Here is a 23,811-nt window from a genome sequence, read left to right on the forward strand (position 1 = left end):
CACTTGATCGCGAGGCACTCCTTCTCGACAGTGGCATATTTTAATTCACGAGTCAACAGTTTTCTGCTGACATATAAGATCGGGTGGTCAAGCCCATCGCGACCTGTTTGGGAAAGCACCGCCCCTATACCATAATCTGATGCATCAGTGTGCAAAGAGAAAGGGCGAGAGAAATCCAGGGAGGACAACACTGGGGTGGAAGTAATCGCGGACTTCAGTATTCAAAAGGCCTCCTGCATTTGGATGGTAGGACGTACCGGAGCTGATGCCTTTCCAGTATTTTTCAAAGCATCTGTGAGAGGGGCGGCAATATCTGCAAATTGCGGAATAAATCGTCGGTAGTAACCAACAACACCCAGAAAAGATCGTAATTCTCTCCTAGTGGATGGGAAAGGAGGGTCGGCAATCGCCCTCACTTTTTCAATTTGTGGCTCAATTAAACCATGTCCCAAAACATATCCAAGGTATTTCACCTTTTGGAATGCGAGTTTACATTTCTTTGCGTTCACAGTGAGACCCGCATTTCGTAGGGCTAGCAATACCACAGACAGATGTTTGAGATGAGTTTGCCAATCCGGACTGTAGATGACAATGTCGTCTAAATAAGCAGATGTGAAATCAGACAAACCAGCGAGCACAGTGTTCATTAGACGTTGAAATGTCGCTGGTGCCCCATGGAGGCCAAATGGAAGCACTGTGAACTCAAAGTGCCCCTCATCTGTCGAGAACGCAGTCTTTTTGATGTCTTCTGGTCGTAGAGGCACTTGCCAATACCCTTTAGTCAAATCAAGGGTAGAAATGTATTTAGCATGGCCCAGTTTTTCAATTAACTCGTCCACTCTAGGAATGGGATAGGCGTCGAAGAGCGAGATGTCATTAAGAGCTCGAAAGTCCATGCAAAACCTTCGACTGCCATCGGGTTTAGGGTCCATGACAATAGGACTGGACCAATCACTTTTAGAGGGGCGAATCACTCCTAGACGAAGCATTTCATCCACTTCGGATTTAATGGCGGCTCTCCTGGCTTCGCGGACTCTGTAAGGTTTAATCCTAACCTTTTTGTTAGGCGGTGTATCAATGCAATGTTCAGCTAGAGACGTTCTTCCTGGTCGGTTGGAAAACACGTCTCCATAATGTTCCAGTGTCTCTCTTAATTCCAACCTTTGAGCCTTCAGTTCCTCATTGTGAACAAGCATGTCAATAGTTGAGCCAGCCGAGCCTGAATCAACAGTCAAATGGATGATGGCGGGAGGTGGACCCAACCATTTTTTTAAAAGGTTGATGTGATACGACTGTTTACGTGAAGCAACCTGCAATTTATAGCTACTGCGCCCAATCACCTCCACTACTTTATAGGGACCCATCCATTCCGCCTTGAATTTATGAGAGGAGGAAGGCAGGAGAACTAAAGCCCAGTCCCCCACATTGAGTTGTCTCCACTTCTTACCCCTGTCGTAAGCATTCTTTTGTCTATGTTGGCTAGCTACAAGATGAGTAAATGTCAAATCCCTTAATTTTCCCAGTTTAGATTTTAGAGCCCTGGCGTAATCAAGGGTTGCACTCGTCTCATCCGACTGTTCGTTAATCCACGCGTCCCTGGTCATTTCCAACAGGGAGCGGGGTTGACGGCCGTACAGCAGTTCAAAAGCTGATACCCCCAAGCTGCTCTGTTTTTGTGCCCTGATGGCGTATAATGCCAAGGGTAGCATACGATCCCAATCATCCCCGCTGACTTCCATCATCTTACGGAGGGTTGTTTTCAGGGTACGGTTGTAACGTTCCTCCAGTCCGTCCGTCTGAGGATGGTAAACCGAGGTACGGATCTGGTGGATGTCCAACGTGCCACAAATTTCTTTCATTAATCTTGAAATGAACGGCGTACCCTGGTCAGTTAAAATTTCCTTCGGAAACCCAACCCTGCTAAATAATTCAATCATCTTGTCGCCAATCTGTTTTGAATTGGCCGCAGACAAGGGAAAAGCTTCGGGAAACCTCGTGGCGTAGTCGACCACTACCAAGATGTGTTGGAACCCCTTCTTAGTCTTGGGCAATGGCCCAATAAGATCCATGCCGACCCTTTCAAAAGGCTTCCCAATGACAGGCAATGGCTGCAAGGGGACCGCCGGTGGCCGAACCATATTCATTTTCTGGCAGATCTCGCAGGCCGTCCTACAGTAAGATTCTGTATCTTTATTAATACCGGGCCAAAAAAATTGCCTGAGGATATTCAGGGTCGTTTTTTCGGCGCCGGAGTGGCCGGCGATGATATGGCTGTGTGCAAAGAAAAGTACTTGTTCTCTGAAAGAGACAGGCACTAACAGTTGAGCAGGGTCTCCCTCCTTTCCTATTCTGTACAATAGATCATTCTGGATTATGAACCCGGGGAAAACCCTAGAACCCTCAGCTCTTTGGTGGGCCTGGTCTCGAGCACTGAACAGAGTGGGATCACTAATCTGTGCAAATTTAAAGCTTTTATCCAAAACCCAGGGGTCTTGTGAAATAAGAGTGTACCAGTATGGTTTGTGCGTCCGAGGAGCCAAAACCTTTAGATCCTCTATCTGTGTTGTCCAAACCGCCTACTTCTTTCAACAAGGTATCAGCTACACATTCACAAATGAGTTGTGCCACTTTATCTCCTCTCTTGATCTGAAAAGCATCAGGCCCAAAATTAAACAGGAGAATTAGAACATTACCCCTGTAATCTTCATCAATAACGCCAGCCCCAACGTCAATGAAGTGTTTAGCCGCTAGTCCTGATCGTGGAGCTATCCTGCCATAGCACCCTGTGGGAACTGCGATTTGCAGGTCCGTTTTGACTAGTGCTTTTTCTCGACCGGGTATCAGATAATCATATGCGCTGTATAGATCATATCCTGCTGCTTTTGCTGAACCTTTAGTGGGAGATGTTGCATATTTAGTCAATTTCACAATTTGAAGGCTACGAACAAGAGGACGTTCATTTTGTTTACTACCCTCCTCACCAGTAAAACCCTTAGCCGCTAGTTTATCTTTAAACATGTTCAGGAAGCTAGGGTTATCTGTCCCAATTATTAGATCTTCGGGTAAATTGGACATTACCCCCACCCTTACAGCTTGTGAGGTTCCTACTGTCGGCTTTATAACAATGTCCGCAATAGGGTAGGGTCGGATATCCCCATGTACACATTTAATATTAACCATACCCTGAGAAACGTATTGATCTGACTGGACATATGGTGATTGGATTACTGACTGTCGACAGCCAGAGTCTAGCAAGGCTAATAACGAGTGTCCATTAACTTGTACACTTACTCTAAAGGATCCTCCCATCTCCGCGGAGAATATAACGGCATTGGGAAGGTATCCGACCTCCATCGGTTCTTCCTCATTCCTTTTCCTTGGACACATCCGGGCAATGTGGCCCCATTGCCCACAATCAAAGCACTGTGGACCTGTATTTGCACTGTTCTCGGTCCTCCAAGTACGGGGGCGTGTAGTTTGTCTACCTCGGAAAACATTCTTTTCAGGTCGCACTACTATTTTCCTCTCCTTTTCCATCTCAAATGGGAAGCTTTTAGGTTGTGCACGAGTAAACGATGAGGCCATTTCCACAGCTTCGGCAGTTGTCAAATTATGGTGTTGACGAAGCCATTTTTGGGTGGCGTAGGGGAGAGCCTCAAGGAACTGCTCTAAATAGATCCGGTCAAGTATTTCCTCTTTGCTGCTCGTAGTGGGTGTGAGCCATTTGTCCGCGGCCATTTTTAGCCTTACAAACAAGGTTTTAGGATTTTCCCCTACAGAACCCCTCTCTTTTCGGAATTTTAGGCGATATGCCTCAGGGTCTAATCCTAAGTGGTCGAGTATTATTCTTTTTATTTCTGCATAAGAAACCGGCCAACCACATGCCCTGGCTGCCCTTTCGAAATTTAATAGAAACTCATCGGGATCTTCTCCGTTTCTATACTTTTGTAGGGAGACGGCTGGTGTTCCATGGGTAATGGTTCTTTCAGTTGTTCCTCCCCTTTAGACAGGATCGAACCAGGGTTGTTCGCTTTTATCTTCGAATGCTTTTTTGATTACCTCTCTATCTGCTTGAGCTGATACTAAATGTTGTTCCAACACCCACTCAATTCGTTCTTGTCCCTTTACTAATTGTTCCACAACGGTCTCCATCTTGACTCCACAGATGGTGCCTATGCCCGCATTCTCCACCACTGTTACAGGCGCGGGAGGAATAGGCAACACGCTTATTTTAGTCTTTGTGGGTTTTATTTTGAAATATAGAGAGTCTGAGCTTTTCTTCCGGGCTGTTATCGTTCCTCGTGGTGAACGGCTTCTCGCAGCCTGCCGGATCCCTGATTCGGCAGATGCAGTTCTACGCCCTCTGTTGGGTTTCCGTCGAGGTAGATCTCCTTCGGCTTCCGTTTTGCCTCTCGAGTGAAACAGAGAAAAGGACAACGGTATATCAGTTGTCTGTTTGAGATTACTAATATTTTACGGGTAAGGGAGTGAGGATCCAACTACGTGTAACACACAAATACACTCGTGCCATCGTGAGGGGTTTTGTGCTCAGGGGAAGGGAACACCAGGAAGGGGGGAATATATCCCGAGCTTAGTCCGCAACTGCTGTCTTACGAGTAACCCAGCCCCTGAATCTCTCACGTACCTGGCTGAGCCACACACCTCCCGCGGGTGTATGGCTGGGCGGCTCGTGGTGTCGGTGGCCTCCTGGCTTCTCCGGCTCTGTGTTCTCTTCAACGACTCCCCGCCTTCTCTCCTCGTACGCTGTGCTCCGCTCCGCTTTCGCCTTCCTCTCCACTCCGCTCCCTCCGGGTGAATAAAACACACCTCCGATTCGTTGTTTCCGGAATAAGACGTCTCCATGTCCTGTTGAGACTCCTCCCAGTCGTAGGTCCATTCCGAATTAAAGGGCCACTGTTCCGAATGTGTTTCTACCTCTGTTTCGACATTCTGTGGGGAGTTCAATGAGTGAGAGGTAGTAGCTGCCAGATGTCTATTTGCATTTTGTCTACAGTCTTGTACCTGTGGTGACCCCATGGTGTTACACAGGGTTACTAGGCAAGGTTGCCCTTTATCACCTTTATTATTTACCTTTTTTATAGAACCTTTAGCAATTAAAATAAGAAGGTAATAGGAATATACAAGCACCGATCCCTGAAATGGCTAAATTGAAGTTATCTGCTGTTTATGCTGTTCTCTATTTATCCTCTGAAAAGCAAAACATTGATCGGATTCTGACCAAATTTAGCCAATTCGAATTAAGCGGGGGGCATACAAAATGAATCCAACTAAAACAGAGATTATCATATTAAATATTGGACCTGAATTCTTGCCCCATAATCTTTAACATCAGGCTCGTAAAACAGATCCTATACAGTATCTTGGTATCTATGTAACAGGGCAGTTTAATGAGTTGGCTAAACTAAACTATGAGGGCACTAGTATTAAAATACAGAAACTTTTGGAAAGATGGGCAAGTCTGCTGTTAACCTTGATAGGGCGAGTGGCGCTTATCAAGATGTCTATATTACCCCTATTCATTTTTATATTTTCCAACATCATCTTCAAGGTCAACGCCACCTATTTCAAGGGACTCGATTCAATGATTAGATCTTTCATTTGGAATTAAAAGGTAACTAGAATCAAACTTACGGTTCTACAATTAGATGTAGAATCAGGTGGTTTAGCTTTACCGCATATTCATACATACTATGACTCAGCGTTTTTTACATTTTGCAGCTTGTTTATTATCCAATACAAAATGTAGAGAATTTTTTATTAACAAAATGATTGTAGAAGCGGGTACTCAAATTCCCACTTTTCTCAAATTCGAAACTCCCCAAAAAAGCTAGATACAAAACGCTCATTTATTTTATAGGAAGACTGAACCCATTCTTTAAACGGAGTGGGTTCTCGGGTCTATATGCCTTAAAGCTAAATGAGTGTAGAGATCCGAGTCTCAATATACATTCTTAGCATATTAAAATCTGGCAGGGTTCTGGCTTGGTTACAGTTAATCAGTTTTTTATTCAGGACAGGATCATAACATGGGAAGAAGTTCAGACAAGGAGCCATGATGGTATTACGCCTTTATTTTATTAATATCTTCAAATTGTTTTTTTTAAAATAAATACAAGTTAATATTGAATTGTTCTCCTTCCACGGTAGCTACATCTCTTTTCTCTCTCAATATCAGAGGGGTAGGTCATTGGTATAGTTTATTGCAATCTCAAAATCAATCCTTTTTTGGTAGAAAGCTTTTTTTAGAGAAGGTTACTTTGGAAACTGCATGTTCTTTTTATAGAATGGCAAAATATATCAGTTGCTGGCAATAAGGTTCTTAGAGCTGCCAACTTTAAGAGAATGGCGTTTTTCTCCCACTGGATGGCGTATTATACTCAAAAGGCCCTTAATAAATGTAACCCTCAGGTTGAAAATAGATGTTTTTGCTGCCTCTCTTCAATTGAAGGGGGATGGAGGCATATAGGTTTCTCTTATCCAAAACTGGAGACGTTCTGGGGCAAAATACTTGATCATTTTAGCCAGGCTATAAAGAGACCTTATCCCCCAATTTCGGAAGCAGCTCTGTTTGGTATAACAAGACGGGGAAGTTAGTCTAGTTAACTCTGAGGGCCATTTTCTTGCTATTTCAATGTTAGTGGCCCGTTCCCTAATTTTACAAAATTGGAGGTCTCGCGAACCACCTTTATACGAAAAATGGTTTAATAAGATGAAGCGTACCAAAAATGTGAAGAAGTTTATGCTAAACGAACGGGAGCACTTAACATGTTTCTCTACAAATTGTACTTTGTGATATATAGAGTGATAATGTATGTTCAATCAAATTATTTTTTCAAGCTGTATTTTCTTTATTTCTCTTTTTCCTGGACCTTGACTTTGTAAAGATTATACTCTATTTCCTAATTTCCTGCTCAATAAAAAAAACAAAAAAACACGTTCATCATAGCAATGAAAAAGCCAGTAGCCCAATACCCTTCTCCCTAGAATCCATTGCCTCTGTAAATTTGCTTGCCACCTGATGCACTTCCCCACTCTTACCTCTTTGATAGCTGAGCAGCAGCCCATCTATCTTTCTGCTGCATTTCAAGGACCCAGTAAATGCTGTATGGTTGTCCTCTATGCCTCTACAACCAGTGCTTCTTTGACTTAATCAACCTGATCCACTGTTGCCTCACTTATTTGCCCAACTATCATCCTTTTATTTATTTCTACCACCTATGAAACCTAACCCCAAACCATTTAATATAAAATGATTTGCATTGGTCACTTCGGTGATGGAGGTGCTGGATTTATAACTATGGATGTCTGACTTAAAGAAGCTAAACTTCAAATGAGTTTGTTCTTAAGTATCTCTCTTGAAATCTTTGTTGTCATATCCATCATCCATGAGAATTCTCTCTTCTCATGGCCACATCCCTTCATTCTTACCCTTTTCATCTGTTTCTATTGTGCTGCGTCACTTGCTCTTGCTGCTTGTATAACTCCAATTTCTCTGACCCCCTCTCTTTTCACTGCTCACAGATGTGGTGACCCCGAATGGACTAAATGTGAAGAAATTCTCTGCAATGCACGAGTTCCAGAACCTTCATGCGCAGAGCAAGGGTCGGATCCAGGAGTTCATCCGAGGCCACTTCTATGGGTAAGCTACCATCTCAACACACACTTTCTCTGTCTCTCTAGTGTCTTATTGAAAACAGTGTCATTGTGTTTGCTCCTCCAGAGAAGATTCTGTTCTTTGGGACCAGATGACGTCTCTCAGCCCAAGTCCACTTGGTGACGCTTAGTAGGAGATGAACTTGCCTACAGGGAATACGATTTCAATAACCTAGTGTCCAGGCCATATTTTAGACAACATTCACTCTGTTTACAGTTAAATAGATGAAAGTCCATATACCCTGTCTGAATCTTGTATAATAACACGGTTTAACTGGCCTGTAGGGCAATTTGGCATAGTCTGATGGGCTGGTCTGACAGAGCAGTGTTTATGGGATTTTTATTGGTTGTTTGTGGGCCTATTTTAGGGTGTACTGGGATGGTTTTTGCTGTTGATTTCTCTGATTGTACTACGAACATTGCCTGATTAAAGCAAAAAATGCATGCAGTCACTCTTAGCACACCTATGCAGCTTGTCTGTACACGTTTGAGTGGTTTGCTAATGAGGGCCACTTTAATTTTGGTGCCTGGGCCTAAAAGCCTTGGCTTCCATCTCCATCTCCTGGTTTTATTGATGGCAATAACAGTAGGCGTATATATGTATGTATATAGATTTCTGTTGATGGTACTTAATGTACGGCTATGCATAGGTTTGTGTATATATGTGTGTGGGTCTGTATGAGTTTGTGGGTCTAATAAATGCACTGGCGATAAGGCTTTGTATGTATGTATGTTTGTTTTTGAGAGTGTGCCCATGTTCCAGTATGCGGGCAGTGACTTGAGCTGTATTTTTGCCCAACAGTGCTGGCACTGATTTAAGTAGTGTGTGTATTTTCTCTAGTGACTGCAGTGATGGGAGCAATATGTACATGTCCATCAATACTGACATTAAGGTCTCTTCCTCCTTCTAGGCACCTGGACTTCAACCTAGACAAGACTCTTTTCTTCTTCATCGCTGGACGCTACGAGTTCTCCAACAAAGGGGCGGACATCTTCCTGGAGGCGCTGGCTCGCCTCAACTACCTGCTCAGGGTAAATGGATGGAAAGGAAGCAGCAGCCGGAGGAGGGGCATGTTGAGATTGAGAGGCAGAGAGAAGGGAGACCAATATTGAGCCCTGTGCACAGTCTGTTGACGAGGGGGCTAATATTTTAATTTTGCTTGTTGCCTCAATAGACATACAAGGCTTGGGGCCGAGTGGGGTCTACCTGCACTTTAGGGTCAACTTCACCCCCCTGGGGAGGGAGATCTAGGACCCATTCACATACATTTTCAAAAACAAGGTTTATGGACTTTGAAGATCCATAAACCTGTATAAAGGTAAAACCAAACCCTAGAGAGACATGGGATGGAGTTGATGAGGAAGAGAAACCAAGTGATGGACAAAATATGCTGATGGGTGAAGGAAACCAGGAGGAAGCAGGTAGGGAAAGAGAAGCACCAGCACATGGAGGATTAGAGAAGGGTGCAGCTGAGATGGTAAGTAATGGGATCGAAAGGCTGGATTGAGGATGTGGAAGTAGTGAAATTTTGAGACTGTGGCCAGATAATCCACCCCACCCTCAACGTTTGCTTCTCATGAGTTCGCAGTGGTGAAAGAAAACCTTCGCCATCTTAGAGTCCGGTTTCAGACACATATCTTTGGCTGCTGTAACAGCACTTGGTTTTTGAAACTCTAGAGATCTGAACTCGCCCGTTGTTGTTATTTCTTTGCAGTCATGTGCTCTTTAGGCTGCTGTTGGGTAATGTGCTTGTTCATGGCGACCTTCTCCCTTCTTCTCTTCCAGGTCAATCACAGTGACCTCACAGTAGTGGCTTTTTTCATCATGCCGGCCCGGACAAATAACTTCAATGTGGAGACACTGAAAGGGCAGGCTGTCCGTAAGCAGCTATGGTGAGCTATAAAACCCGCCTGCCCACCTCATTTGCCAATACTGGCACCTACACACTGCTCAGGCACTACACATCTTCGGGAGCCATACATAGCTCTGTCAATGCACCTTAGTCCTTACCTACAGCTTCCCCTGCTCATCGCGAACTGGGACACATGTGGCTCTCTGCACACCAGTCCTTACCAGCTTATCCAAATGCTAGGACCTACACATAGATGTGCCAATCGTGACGAGCAACATCTACCACTACACCACCAATTAGCCTGGACATGACTCTTTCTGTGCATCTCAATAATGACCAGAGGGATGCCTGGGTTCTTGTACCTGCATATAGCGCTGTCATTGCTCCTTAGTCCAGTTCGTCTGCATCACCTGCTAAACCTAGACTAAAACCACTAGTGCAGCCAATGCTAGACTGACGCACCTCGTGTGATTCCTGCACCAGAAAGCACCAACATCTTACTTTCTCACTTCTGGCCTGAGAGACCCAATTGTGCTCCATACTGTACCCTTTGTCGCTTCCCCGCTACCGCATGGATTGAAACTGTCTGTTGGCGCACCTTGCTATTCCAGAACAGGGATCCACACACCACTCTGCACTCTGATCTGCTGGGATCATTCTGAGTAGATCACTAGCACCCTCTGAGGTCCAACACTGCACAATACCAAATACCAATTTAAAATAACTTGGCACAGCAATGATTGTGCCCCCTGTAATGATATGTAGCACTGCAGTAGTTCCACTGGGACATGTGCAGACTGGCTGCTTCTCATCCTTCCATAACCTCTCTCCCTTTCTCTCCAGGGACACAGCCAACTCTGTAAAGGAGAAGTTTGGGAAGAAGCTGTATGAATCGCTGCTGGTGTGAGTATCTCACTATTTTGGCAGGACTAGTGAAGAACAGTAATAGTATAAAGAGTCCTCTTGCCTTGAGCCTGGAACAAATCCATCTGAAATGTACTCCTGCGAGATGCCATCTTCTCAGAATAACCACATGCCCGTCTCCCCAAGCAGCCCGAGTGAATCTGCTATATCAGTCCCTTCTGCTGCTGAATGTAGACTTGTTTATGTCCTGCCTCGTGCTGTTAGAGTTCCAATCGCTCTGATCAGCTTTTATGCGTACTTAACATGAAGCCAATGATTTAATAATATATAAGAAGTGCACCACAAATGCAATCGTCTCTGGTTCCTTAAATAATTAAAGGTTCTCGCCCTCCACTATGGGCGTTAATAGCAGTTGCCTGTCAAACATAACAAATGCAAAGCACACGCGGCGCTACACTAGGAGCTGCATGGATAGCCCGCCTGAGATTAGAAACTCTATCGCAGTAAAATGGTATGGAGTAGGAAAAGAGACCCTCACACGGACACCACATCTCGTGACTTGAGGGAGGACTTCGAAGAAGAACAACTTGCAAATGTCTAAGCTCAACTTTAGATGGCCGGAGTATGAATCTACAGCATTATACGCTAAAAAGAAATGCCTACAGGCTAAGTATCTTTTTCTTCTAGCCAAGTAAACATGATAAATTGATTGCCCAGAAGAAGCAAGAATATGTAACAAAAGAATTTGATTTTTTTGGCAGAGTGACATAAGGTAAAGACTTTGAACAATTTTTGAAAGTGGAAATGTTTGCCAGGGATTTATTGAAGGAGCCTCATAAACTCATCAAATATTGGTCAGGGTACTTGGCTCGAAGATTTTGGATCAACTCCTGTACAAGAAGTGCCGAAGCACATTGAATGTTTGAGTAAAAAAGACACTGGCATGAGTCAGGAAATCGAATGTGAGACTCCAGTAAGAAAAGCTGAGCAAACAGGCTGCTATTAAGGATTTAAATAATGAGAAATTCCTGGGCTCAAAACTTCTTCCAAGCAAGATCTTTATTTGTCATCCAGTCTGCTGTGCAGCTGCCTCCTGAAATGAACCCTCTGTTGTAGACTTGCATGCATAGACCCAGATTCCTGGTCAACTGGCGTGATTAGTTCCATATATAAAAGGAAGCATTTACAAATGTAGTAGGCTTCACCTCAAATAATATTTCATTTACCTGGGAGTAGTTAGATACTAATAGAAAGGTAGCATGGTCTTTCACTTTGTGGCATTTCAGTTTTGCAAAATTTAGTATCTGGTTTTCATATTTACCTCGCAGTTTGATTACTGGGAGATGAGATGGAACATTTAATACAATTTTTTACTGAAATATAGTGTAATGCAGTATTTAAGACCAGACTATGTCTGTAATTGAAGATGCAAATTCGACTTTTACTGCTTACAAAACTCCCAACGACAGCGCTGGAAATCACATCATATGACCTATGACCTCACAGGCCATTGCATAACATGACCCTTTGTGTCTGTGACAACAGCATACCCGTTATTTTGTGGAGGCTTATGTTGTGACCCCTAAAATATGTCCTCTTTGGAACACAAAGTAATGTGGAAACTGTATATTGTGCATGGTAGACTTGGACCAAGTCACAGTGGCTTTTCAGCGCACATTGTAGGGACACAAAGCGCGTGCAATCAAGAACAGACCTGCCTCGTGTTCTATTTTCAAGCACCTACAAAAATCTGGAAAAAATCTAACGTGTGGGGAGTATTGATGTTGACTAGGCATAGCATACATGCTCAAAGGATAGCAGGTTCCACAGCTGGGTAGTACCTTTACTCATCCTAAAACTGAAAAGGGATTCCAGAGTATTTCATCAGCAAGGGTAAACCTCCTGGATCTGAGCGTCTTGATAGAGCGATGGAATCAAAGAGATTTGACGGAATGACCTTGTGACAGAAATTAAAGATGTGTACCTACCCCTGGTGCCACTAACCTTGAATTACCTTGTTTTAAAGAATAATGAATGCTTATTACATAAGAACCCATCTTGATAAATCCTCCTTTCTTTAAGCAGAGCAGCTCCTGCAAATAATAAATAAAATAGCCATTTCATACTGAATTGCTTTCAGCCAACATAAAACATCTGTGAGCCCAGACCTGTGCCTGCGCGGGCAGAAGAATGAAGGGCACAAGAGTCCTGAAACTAGGACCAAATACTAGATATTGAGGCCTTTCCTCCCGTTACATTCCAACTCCACAGCAACTGCAGACGAATCACAATTGCCCACCGTCCACCTGCGCTGGACACCCTCATTTTCTAGGATGAGGAGGGAGGACAAAAGTGGAAAAGAAATTAAAATCTTTTCGCTAAAAGCCATATTATGTTTTTTTAAATAGAGCTAGGCGCATTGTCATTTCTTCCAGAGCATTCACTTCTTGTCCATCCCTAAGCTTGATTGTGTCCAATTTGTAATGTGAAGGTTGAACAGTGGTAACTAGATTACACATTATTTTCCTGTGGTGCAAATATTACCATTAAGGGAAATGGATGTAATATTCTAAATTGTTCTGCATCAAAAGATGGAGGTGATTCATTGGATCTGATCTATAATCCATACACAAGATGTGAAAGTCATGTTTTCATGCTGAGTTGAAGTAGGAAATTCTGAAACTTGCGCCCACAAAGTTAAACTTTGTACAAGGCAAAATCACAGCATCACGAAGCCTGTTTGTATTCTGTTTATATAATAAATCCTCATTAAAAACTTTAAATTGCAGGGCCATCATATGACCTTGATTGGTTGCTTAGGTGGTATTGGTATTGGTTACTGATTGCCGCATGGACAGGCGTGGCTTGAGTATGCCTCGACCATCTGTTTCATCAGCCTACACGACCATGGTTTGTTTACTGTCCCTGTTTCATGGGCTAATAGCAATAGCTCAGACACCTCTATCCAGCAGGCTGTTCCTTTCACACATCCCGTTGCCCTGGAACTACCAATGGAAAACAGAGCAAGGATGCTCCATTTGCATAACTAGAAATACTACTACTAAAGCTACGGTTGTTGACAATGTCTTTCAATTTTATTGCATCGTCTGTTGACTCGTCACTGGAAGGCATCCAAGAGCCACACGTGTTACCATTCTGCCCTAACTCTGTGTTCCACTCTACAGAGGAAATCTACCAGACATGAATAAGATGGTGGACAAGGAGGACTTCACCATGATGAAGAGAGCCATCTTTGCAACACAGGTATGGGCGGGTGGTGCTCCTACGGTGTGTGAGGCTTCTTGGAGCATGTGGGTTGTGTCTGCTCAATTGCATTGTGTTCTAAAAGAGGACCATAACGTTGCTGAAGGTGTAGATTTCACTCTAAGAGGGTGGCAGGCTTTGCTTTGGAGAGGGGAGTTGTATTCAGTTTGACTAGTACTGTTTTGAATGCAGGGTTTTTCTACGGATATGAGATGCATTTCTGTGTTTTTTTCTGGAAATGGTACTTATCTAGCAATCTTAGCGGGTAGCTTTTTTTCCAGATCCTCTACGCTATAGGGAGTACCAGCAGTCTTAGAAGTGGTGGTGCATGTTCTCTCTAATGGCCTAGGATTTTGTATTCTGGATTCGAGGTCTGCAATATTTAGACAGAACTGTGTTATGTCCCTGACACTTCAGATGGAGCTGTAGTGAATCATTCCAAGCCTATCCCATTGGAGATGGTATAAAGTTGGTACCAAATACAGTGCAACCCCAGGTTATCAATATCAAGAAAGTCCTAGTTCAATCAAGGGTGTTTTGCAAATCACTCATGTTTCATGCACATAGTGAAAACCAGAAGATGTGCGCCTGTATGGGTCCAAGCTTGTGATCTTAAGCAGGTTATGTTATTCACACTTATACCGCGCGCAGCTGCCCCAGCAAAGGGGCGTCCCGGTGCTTGACAAGGTACACAAAACACAACTTAGTTAAAATCAGAGAAAGGGAACAGCAGGATAAAAAAGATCAAGGCTAGACAAATAAAATGGTCTTAATGCCACGTCTAAACTGCCGAAGATCTTCCAGAGCCCGAATGTGAAGGGGAAGAGAATTCCACCATTTCGCCGCCAACACCCGAAAGGCACGGCCACCGGCTCTACTCATCCTGAAGCGCGGAACAACTGCCAGGTTTTGGCCCAGAGATCTGAGGGTGCGCGAGGGTACATATGGTACCACCAAGTTCTCCAATATTTGGGGGGCTGAACCCTTGAGGATTTTAAAGGCAAGGCATAGAACCTTGAATTTGATCCTCTGGTTCACAGGGAGCCAGTGAAGAGAACGCAGCGTATTAGAAACCGAGCACTGCCTTGGCAGACCTATCACCACTCTGGCTGCAGCATTTTGAACTCGCTGCAGCCGGGTGAGCTCCGACTGATTAATCCCCGCCAAAAGCGAGCTAGCATAATCCAGCCGGGACAACACTGACGCTTGAACCACCAGGTTGCCTGGTGGGTGCGTCAAAGAATTTCAGGATAGGTCTTAAACCTCTGATAATGCCGTAGCAAGAGGCTGCCACCTTCTTGGTGTGGCAGATGAAACTAAGGGTCGGATCAAGCCAAACCCCTAGGTTTTTTATCTCCGCTGCTGGAGAGGGGGTCACACTCAATTCAGGTGCTACCAATTACTAAAATGAATGGTGAAATATTCACTTATGGCCATGGTTTGCGAGGCCTCTTGGTGACTCTTGTCACAGTCTTTGCAAAACCTCAGCTCTGCGTCTTTACAGAATGAATAGACCAGTGTTAATTTGTAAATTGCAACTGTTTAATTCAAACTTGCACGGGTGATGCTGTTCCTGTGAAGATTTCAGTGGATTTTTAAAGTTCTAGATAAGATATTCTAAAGTGCCTGGGGCCCAGGAGCTTGACTTGCCCTGTGGTTACAGTTCGAGGGATTGAATAAAAGGCGTATTTCCATGGGTCAGAATTACCAACTGGTGCAAGATTTTCTGGTGTCTTTGGAGTGCATTGGCCTTCCATCACCTCTCCGCTTTAAGGGGTTGGGCAGGAAGAGTTCCTAGATCTTAGAATTTACTGATCTAGGTAAGGCTATTTCAATTGCAAGAGCTGCACTGCCGTGGCTGTAGCATTTTCAGTATTCTATTCCTAGTCTGGCTCCTTACCTCTGTTCTGTCATTCTTGGTGGGTCTGCGGCACCGTTCAGAGGTTGTTCCACTTGGCAGATATTCAGAAGTACTTGTCTGGGACCTTTCAAAGATCTCATTGCCACCAGTCCAGTTAAAAGATGGACTTGCAACCTTTGGAAAGAGGTCATGTGACATGGACTCTTGGGATTTTCTGGGCCAACAGAAATGTCAGGGTTGCTTGTGCAGTGATGGCCTGGCTGGGTCACCACTGTAGTCTCTTATCTGTGCTTGCTCATCAGTTTTGAGGCTGGTGACTTCTTTTAATTTAGGGGTGCTATACTGTCATCAGGGCACTCAGAAATCCTCACCACATTTTGCGATCTGGGCCCTTCAATTTTGTCTGGGATGCAAAGGTTTAGGGAGTTTATTTAGGGAGCATTTATAATTCTCAGCCAGATCTTGTGTTTTGGGGCTCGGGGTAGAGGATGGGGGTAATCCCAAAAAGCTTCTAAGAGGAGTATAGCTTTAGAGTGCGAGGGAAAGTAAGCCTGTGAAAATGTTTCATTTCTATGCTTTAGGGTGTTGATTGTATGTCTTGGCCAGGAAAGCTGTTTTTATATTGAGGACATAAATGCGTGGGTTGCTTTATGCCTTGAAAATAAATAGTTACTTTACTCTGGATGGGTGCGCAGTCTTGGAGAATGTGGGGATGGTTTTTATTTTTTTCTCGAAGTGTGAGGTCTTTGCTTTGTAACAATAGAGATATGTTATTGGGGCTGTGGGCTGTGTAGGTGCAAAGAAGCTTGCTTTTATGAAGAGATACCTTCCAAGTGGATGGACTTGCACAAATAATGCAGTTTATTGTGCTGTGAAGCCATGGGCTTTGGATGAGAGCTCTGCAGTTTGTTGCAGTCCCCATCCTTGCAGGGAGATGTGCTTGGTTCCCAAAGGGGTGAATGCATCCATGGTTCTGGAGAGGGTGATGAGGGATGGTTGGGCACATACCCTTTTTACTCCTCCAAAAGCCTCATCCTACTGCTATGACCTAAAAAAGACTCTTCTATCCCTCCACTATCCTTTTCAATCAAAATAATCGGCTAACATGTTCACTTCTCTAATTTCATATTCCACTGTACTAATTCACCCCAAATCCTTTATGGGTTCCAGATTAGCGTGCTACTCGCCAACAAAGCTTTTCAACACTACATCAGGGTTACAATCACTATATAAATGTGAACCTTGTTCCCTCTTCTATCCCTCCCCAACCCTTCTCAATCCAAATAACTGACTAATATCCACCCCTCAAATTACTTTCATATTTCACCATACTAATTCACCACTAATCCATTATGGGTTTCTGGAGTAGCGTGCTACTCACCAAAAAAAGGGCTTCCACACCCCATCAGGGGTAAGAAGCGCCATATAAATACAAACCTTTTTTCCTCTTCTATCCTTCCAAATTACTGACCAACATATCCACCACTTAAAATTTACTTGAATTTTTCACTATACTAATTCAACACTAATCCTCTATGGGCCCCAGAGTAGCGTGCTAGTCGCCGAAAAGCGCTTCGACGCCTCGTCCGGGGTAGTAAGCGCTATACAAATGCAATGACCATACAATACGCATGAAGCTGTATATGAGACAAAGATATGGTTAGATTATAGGACGGGCAGGTCTGCAGACGGGTAGGTAGGGTTGTCTCACCTGTGGAGGTGCACCTTGTGTTGAGGTGGATAGCCATATGTGATTTCTTAGAAAACGATTTATTGGAATCCCATTACTGAAAATCCATTACACCTAAACTGTTTAATAGATGTTTTCAAAATGAATGGGCATTTACCATTTCGTGGAAACAAATTCCTAAAATGGCTTTTTTTGATCTGCTTTTTCCTTATTTTTCAAAGTGTAAATATAATTTAACTTGAAAAATAATTATCTCTGTTGCTTTTTCTACAAGACTTGCATAGATACTTTGCTGCCTATGCTCATATATATCTGTTTGTGTATTCTTTTGCTTAATGGGAACACCCCCAAACCCTTTTGTGTGTGTATATATACATCTCAAATATGCACACCCGCATATAAATATATGCAAGAATGCTGTATGTGTTTTCATACAAAAACGATTCCATTAGAAAAGCATTACTAAAAAACCACACATTTTTAGAACTGTATTCGTTAACTGGAATTTGATATGGGATATGCAACTGTTTCCCATTGTTAACAAACATTCTATAGCAGATTTACTATACTTTTATTTATTTGATACAGTAAAATACTGTTTTTCTTTCTTTATTTTAATGTCATTTCTAATTTGTATTTCCCTAGAATTGTTTTTCCTTTAAATTGGTTTACCACGAGTTGCTTCCCACCAGTATGGTTTCTCAGTTTTTGTTTTTCCATTCATTCACATACTTTAGAAATCGATGGGCTGCAGAGGCACTTGTAATGGCAAGATGCAAAAACCGGTTACCTACAATTGTATGGGATTTAGTGTGCTTGTTGGAGCATTAGATGCGTAATGAGTTTGCATGTCTGGTGTTTTGAAATGTTTGAAGAAATAGGACAGTTTTGGGATAGAAAAGAATGATGGTCACTTTCTTGTCTCCTGTTCTCTCAGCGTCACTCTTTTCCTCCAGTCTGTACCCACAATATGCTGGATGACTCCACTGATTCGATTCTGAATTCTATTCGAAGGATCGGGCTTTTCAATAGCGGTGCTGATCGAGTCAAGGTGAGTGCCCAGAGCAGGGTTGGCACTAAGGGCTCCAACCCCCCTGCCTCTTCTCCCCCCACCACCCCCACCTTCTTGGCCTCCTGTTACCCTGAATGCCTAATACCCTCTGTACCTGATACCCTGCCGTAATTGTGGGCACCCACCATTTCCAGACTCCCTCCCTGAACTCTAGTATCCTGCCTCCAGGGGCTCCCTCTAGCCCTGCACCCTGCTTCGCTCCTGCCGTGCTCGCTTCTCGCATTACCCTGTAGCGCTGACTACTCCATGGTTTCTGCATAGCCCTGCACACAAGTGGGTTTTCTGTAAAATATGACTAATCGGCCCCATGGCTTCTGCAACTCCACTCTTGACTGCCTATATCCCTGGCATCTTTTGTGAACTTCCTGTAGCTTAACACTGACTGACTGACTGACTGAACTATTGCCGAGGTGTCTTGGTGATAATAGGGTGCAGGGACGGCAGCTGACAGGTTCAGAGATGAGTGAAGAGCCAGGTTTTTATTTATTTTCAAAAAAGTGATGTGCTGGGCTGAAGTCTCAGTGGTACAGGAAGAGAGTTCCATAACTTAGCCGCTAAGAAGGAAAAGTATTTCCCTCCCACCACCTTGCTTTTTTAATCTTTGGAAGGTGTACCAATCCAGAAGTAGAAGATCTTAGAAAGTGCGACGGTACATAGCGAGGAAACCAGGATTGCACATTCTTTGCCTCTCCTCCAAATATGGCTTTTGTACTAGGCAGAGTGCCTTGAAATAAACCCGGTGTCTCACTGGAAGCCAGTGAAGTTGCTTTATGCTAACGGAGGTGGGATGGTGTTTGGGTAGCTTGAGCAGTACTCGCGCTGCCGCATTTTGAATTGATTGGAGTTCTGAGAATTGGGCTGCACCTAAATAAAGAGCATTGCAGTAGTCTATTCTCGATAAGACCATGGCTCTTACCACCGTTTTTCTCAGAGAGAAAGGGATGAACGGGAGGATCTTCCTTAGAACTTTCAACATGAAAAAACAGGCTGACGAGACTTGATTAATCTGCGGTGCCAGGGTTCGATCTTTATCGATCAGAAAACCTAGGTTCCTTGCCTTATTTACTGGTGCCGGGCAAGTACCGGCTACAGCTGGCCACCGTAATTGGCTCTATACCAGTGAATTCTGTCCAAACTCTACCACCTCTGTTTTTTCCTCATTCTGTTTCAATAAGTTGGAATTTATCCAGGACATCAATGCGGTGAGACATTTGCAGAACCGGGCAGCTGTTACGTCCATGATTTGTGCTACGGACACCACTAGCTGGGTGTCATCTGCGTATGACACTAGTGTGAAACCGTAGCTTTTTGAGTCTAGTCAGAGAGCCCAACGTATATGTTGAATAACGTCGGAGATAAGGCCGAGCCCTTGGGAACTCCATCAGGGAGGGTAAACTCTTCAGACTGAAGGCCATCCCAGAGGATCAGTTGTTCCCTGAATGACCAAAAAGCGGTAGGAAGGGCTAATGCTTTACCACTGATGCCAACATCCTGCAACATTCGAACTAGTACTGCATGGCTTACGGTGTCGAAGGCTGCTGTCAGATCAAGCAATATTAGGGCGGCCCTTCCACCACCGTCCATCACCTTCCGAATCTCCTCTGTTGCCATAATCAAGGCAGACTCAGTAGAATGCAGCGATCTAAAGCAGTGTTGGGTAGACATCTTTCTACTTTGCCCCAACTCTCACATCCAATCTACGTCCTTCCATCTAAAGGCTGTCTGTCGCCCTGCCCGCTCTTTACAGTCGCTGCAGCTCTTCACACATTAGTAAGCAGTCTGCAGGCAGCACCCTCCCGCTGGTCACCCTGTAGATCAACGGCTGAACCGAGACCGCCACCTGTTTCCCTGATCCCCTTCCTGCCAGTAGCTCCCGATACCCATCCCATCTCTTTCTGTAATATTTCCCCTAAAACTACGCTGCCCTCCCTGACCCAGAGACTTTCTGTAGTGAATCATCCAAGGATGTCGCTAGCACTTCGTTTTCCCCCAGTGTCCTTCTGCAACAATACCCCACACTTGGACCTCCCTCTAGCTCTGGCCCGTCTTTGCTTTCCTGTCATGTGGGCTAACTAAACTGTCTGAATCCAGAGAGCCATGTTCCCCCTGTGGGAAGTCTGTAGATCTGCCTTCCGCCACCAAGAGTGCAATGCTTCCCACTGAGTGATTCTTGAAACCCTGCCTTCCTGTGCTCTCCTGTAGTACTGCTGTACTTCTGTCCCTATACTCTGCCGGTAGCCTGTCCAGTGCATGTGCATTCTATACCTCGATTCTTTGTTTCCTTGTCCACACCTTGTGTCTTTATAGAACCTGCACAACCTCTGGTGGGTGCACTGTAGTCCATCCCCGAATGTGAATCGCTGCTGCCCAACCAGGTAGGCTCCCCATAGCCTGCCCCTTCTCCGACCCAGTGCCCCCTTTTGCATTCCGTAGCCCTCTCCCACCTATTGTTTTATGGATGCTTTGCCCTCTCTTACTCTTTTAGCTCGTGTATCCTTGTCTTCACAGCCACTATCGCTAGGTGCTCTAGGCTCGCCATCTGCCTGCGGTTCTCTTCTCATTCACTCTCGATGTGTACTCTTGCTGTGTTCTGCCTTTCCTGTGTACATATTAACGCTCTGTGCCTTTCTTCTACTTTCCCGGGTTGTGCATCAACAGCTTCACTGCCCTTTTTTCTTCTCTTCTCTTGCATTACCTCTCCCACTGACCTCTTCCTCTCCTATGTGTGCAGTAACACTCTTGCTGTTGTCCCTACTGACTTTTCTAGATGCGCATTCACATTTTCACTATGTTCTTCTGCTCTTCCAATATGTGTATTAACATTTTGCAATATTATTGTTCTGCCCTCTCTAGGTGTACATTAACAATACCTGTATTCCTTCTGTTTTGTCTAGGTGTGAATTAAAAGGCTGAGTCTTCTTGCTTTCTCTAGGTGTGCAGTAACCGGCTCAATTCTTACTCTCTCTGTGCATTAACATTCCCACTATCTTCCTGCTCTCTCAAAGCGGGCATTAAATTGCTCACTGCCTCCCCCAACGTCTAGGTTTGCATTAACACTTACTACATACGCTAAATGTGCACTAACACTCACTGTCTCCCGCCTGTTCTTTCTTGGTATCCATGAACACCCACTGCCTACCTCCTACTTTGTCAGTTTGTGCATTAATAATCTACTGTCTTATTGCTGCTCTTACTGCCTTTCTGCTTGGTCTAGGTGGGCATTAACAGGCTGTGATTTCCTCTCGCTAGGTGTACACTGGCACTCACTGTTGACCCCTCTCTGTGTGCATTAACAGTTGTACTGTCTGCTTTTTCACGAATCCTCTCACTTCTCCCCCCTCTCTCTCCAGGTGTTTATTAGCACTCACTAATTTATTAGCACTCACTAACCCCTTTCTAGGCATTCATTAACACTCACCCCCCCTCTCATGGTGTGCATTAACACTTTCTCTTTCTTCCGTCTTCCATAGGTGTGCATCAACACTTACTGGTTCCCCCCTCTCGTTAGGTGTGAATTAACATGTATTATCAGTGTTTTCCTCATGCTTTCTCTAGGTGTGCATTAGCACCCTCTGTATTCCCACCACTCTCTCTAGGTGTGCAGTAGCACCCTCTATATTACCACCCCTCTCTCTAGGTTTGCATTATAAACCTCTGTATTCCCATCTCTCTAGGTGTGCATTAAAAACCTCTGTATTCCCATCTCTCTCTAGGTGAGCATTAGCACCCTCTGTATTCCCATCTCTCTCTCTCTCTCTCTAGGTGAGCATTAGCACCCTCTGTATTCCCATCACACTCTCTAGGTGTGCATTAGCACCCTCTGTATTCCCATCACACACTCTAGGTGTGCATTAGAACCCTCTGTAGTCCCATCCCTCTCTCTCCAGGTTTGCATTAGCACCCTTTGTATTCCATTCCCTCTCTCTAGGTGTGCATTAGCACCCTCTGTATTATATTCCCTCTCTGTGTGCATTAGCACCCTCTGTATTATATTCCCTCTCTCTGTGTGCATTAGCACCCTCTGTATTCCCATCACACTCTCTCTAGGTGTGCATTAACACTCTCTGTATTCCCATCACACTCTCTAGGTGTGCATTAGCACCCTCTGTATCCCCATCACACTCTCTAGGTGTGCATTAGCACCCTCTGTATTCCCATCCCTCTCTCTAGGTGTGCATTAGCACCCTCTGTATTCCCATCCCTCTCTCTAGGTGTGCATAAGCAAGCACCCTCTGTATTCCCATCACTCTCTCTAGGTGTGCATTAGCACCCTCTCTCTAGGTGTGCATTATAAACCTCTGTATTCCCATCTCTCTAGGTGTGCATTAAAAACCTCTGTATTCCCATCTCTCTCTCTAGGTGTGCATTAGCACCCTCTGTATTCCCATCCCTCTCTAGGTGTGCATTAGCACCCTCTGTATTCCCATCCCACTTTCTTGGTGTGCATTAGCACCCTCTGTATTCCCATCTCTCTCTCTAGGTGTGCATTAGCACCCTCTGTATTACCATCCCACTTTCTTGGTGTGCATTAGCACCCTCTGTATTCCCATCCCTCTCTCTCTCTCCAGGTGTGCATTAGCACCCTCTGTATTCCCATCTCTCTCTCTCTCTCTCTCTAGGTGAGCATTAGCACCCTCTGTATTCCCATCTCTCTCTCTCTCTCTCTCTATGTGTGCATTAGCACCCTCTGTATTCCCATCACACACTCTAGGTGTGCATTAGCACCCTCTGTATTCCCATCTCTCTCTCTAGGTGTGCATTAGCACCCTCTGTATTCCCATCCCTCGCTCTAGGTGTGCATTAGCACCCTCTGTATTCCTATACGTCTCTCTAATTGTGCAGTAGCACCCTCTGCATTCCCATCACACTCTCTAGGTGTGCATTAGCACCCTCTGTATTATATTCCCTCTCTCTCTGTGCATTAGCACCCTCTGTATTCCCATCACACTTTCTCTAGGTGTGCATTAACACTCTCTGTATTCCCATCACACTCTCTAGGTGTGCATTAGCACCCTCTGTATCCCCATCACACTCTCTAGGTGTGCATTAGCAACCTCTGTATTCCCATCCCTCTCTCTAGGTGTGCATTAGCACCCTCTGTATTCCCATCCCTCTCTCTAGGTGTGCATTAGCACCCTCTGTATTCCCATCCCTCTCTCTAGGTGTGCATTAGCAAGCACCCTCTGTATTCCCATCACTCTCTCTAGGTGTGCATTAGCACCCTATGTATTACCACCCTCTCTCTAGGTGTGCATTATAAACCTCTGTATTCCCATCTCTCTAGGTGTGCATTAAAAACCTCTGTATTCCCATCTCTCTCTAGGTGAGCATTAGCACCCTCTGTATTCCCATCACACTCTCTGTGTGCATTAGCACCCTTTGTATTCCATTCTCTCTCTCTCTCTCTAGGTGTGCATTAAAAACCTCTGTATTCCCATTTCTCTCTCTAGGTGTGCATTAAAAACCTCTGTATTCCCATCTCTCTTTCTAGGTGTGCATTGAAAACCTCTGTATTCCCATCTCTCTCTGGGTA

At 44.5% G+C, this 23,811-nt stretch overlaps 1 protein-coding gene across 1 annotated transcript in view; it reads left to right on the forward strand.

Annotated features, from left to right (window-relative positions):
* GYS1 (glycogen synthase 1) overlaps positions 1–23,811 on the forward strand; it is a 167,624-nt gene that overhangs the window by 103,288 nt on the left and 40,525 nt on the right. The window contains exons 6-11 of the mRNA XM_086930200.1: positions 7,543–7,660; positions 8,586–8,706; positions 9,461–9,567; positions 10,371–10,430; positions 13,577–13,655; positions 18,144–18,257. Of these exons, the coding sequence (XP_086786326.1) occupies positions 7,543–7,660; positions 8,586–8,706; positions 9,461–9,567; positions 10,371–10,430; positions 13,577–13,655; positions 18,144–18,257 (599 nt within the window). The remainder of the gene's footprint in view (positions 1–7,542; positions 7,661–8,585; positions 8,707–9,460; positions 9,568–10,370; positions 10,431–13,576; positions 13,656–18,143; positions 18,258–23,811) is intronic.

This window comes from Lissotriton vulgaris, chromosome 7 (genome assembly GCF_964263255.1).
Source record: "Lissotriton vulgaris chromosome 7, aLisVul1.2, whole genome shotgun sequence".
Classification (NCBI taxonomy): domain Eukaryota; kingdom Metazoa; phylum Chordata; class Amphibia; order Caudata; family Salamandridae; genus Lissotriton; species Lissotriton vulgaris.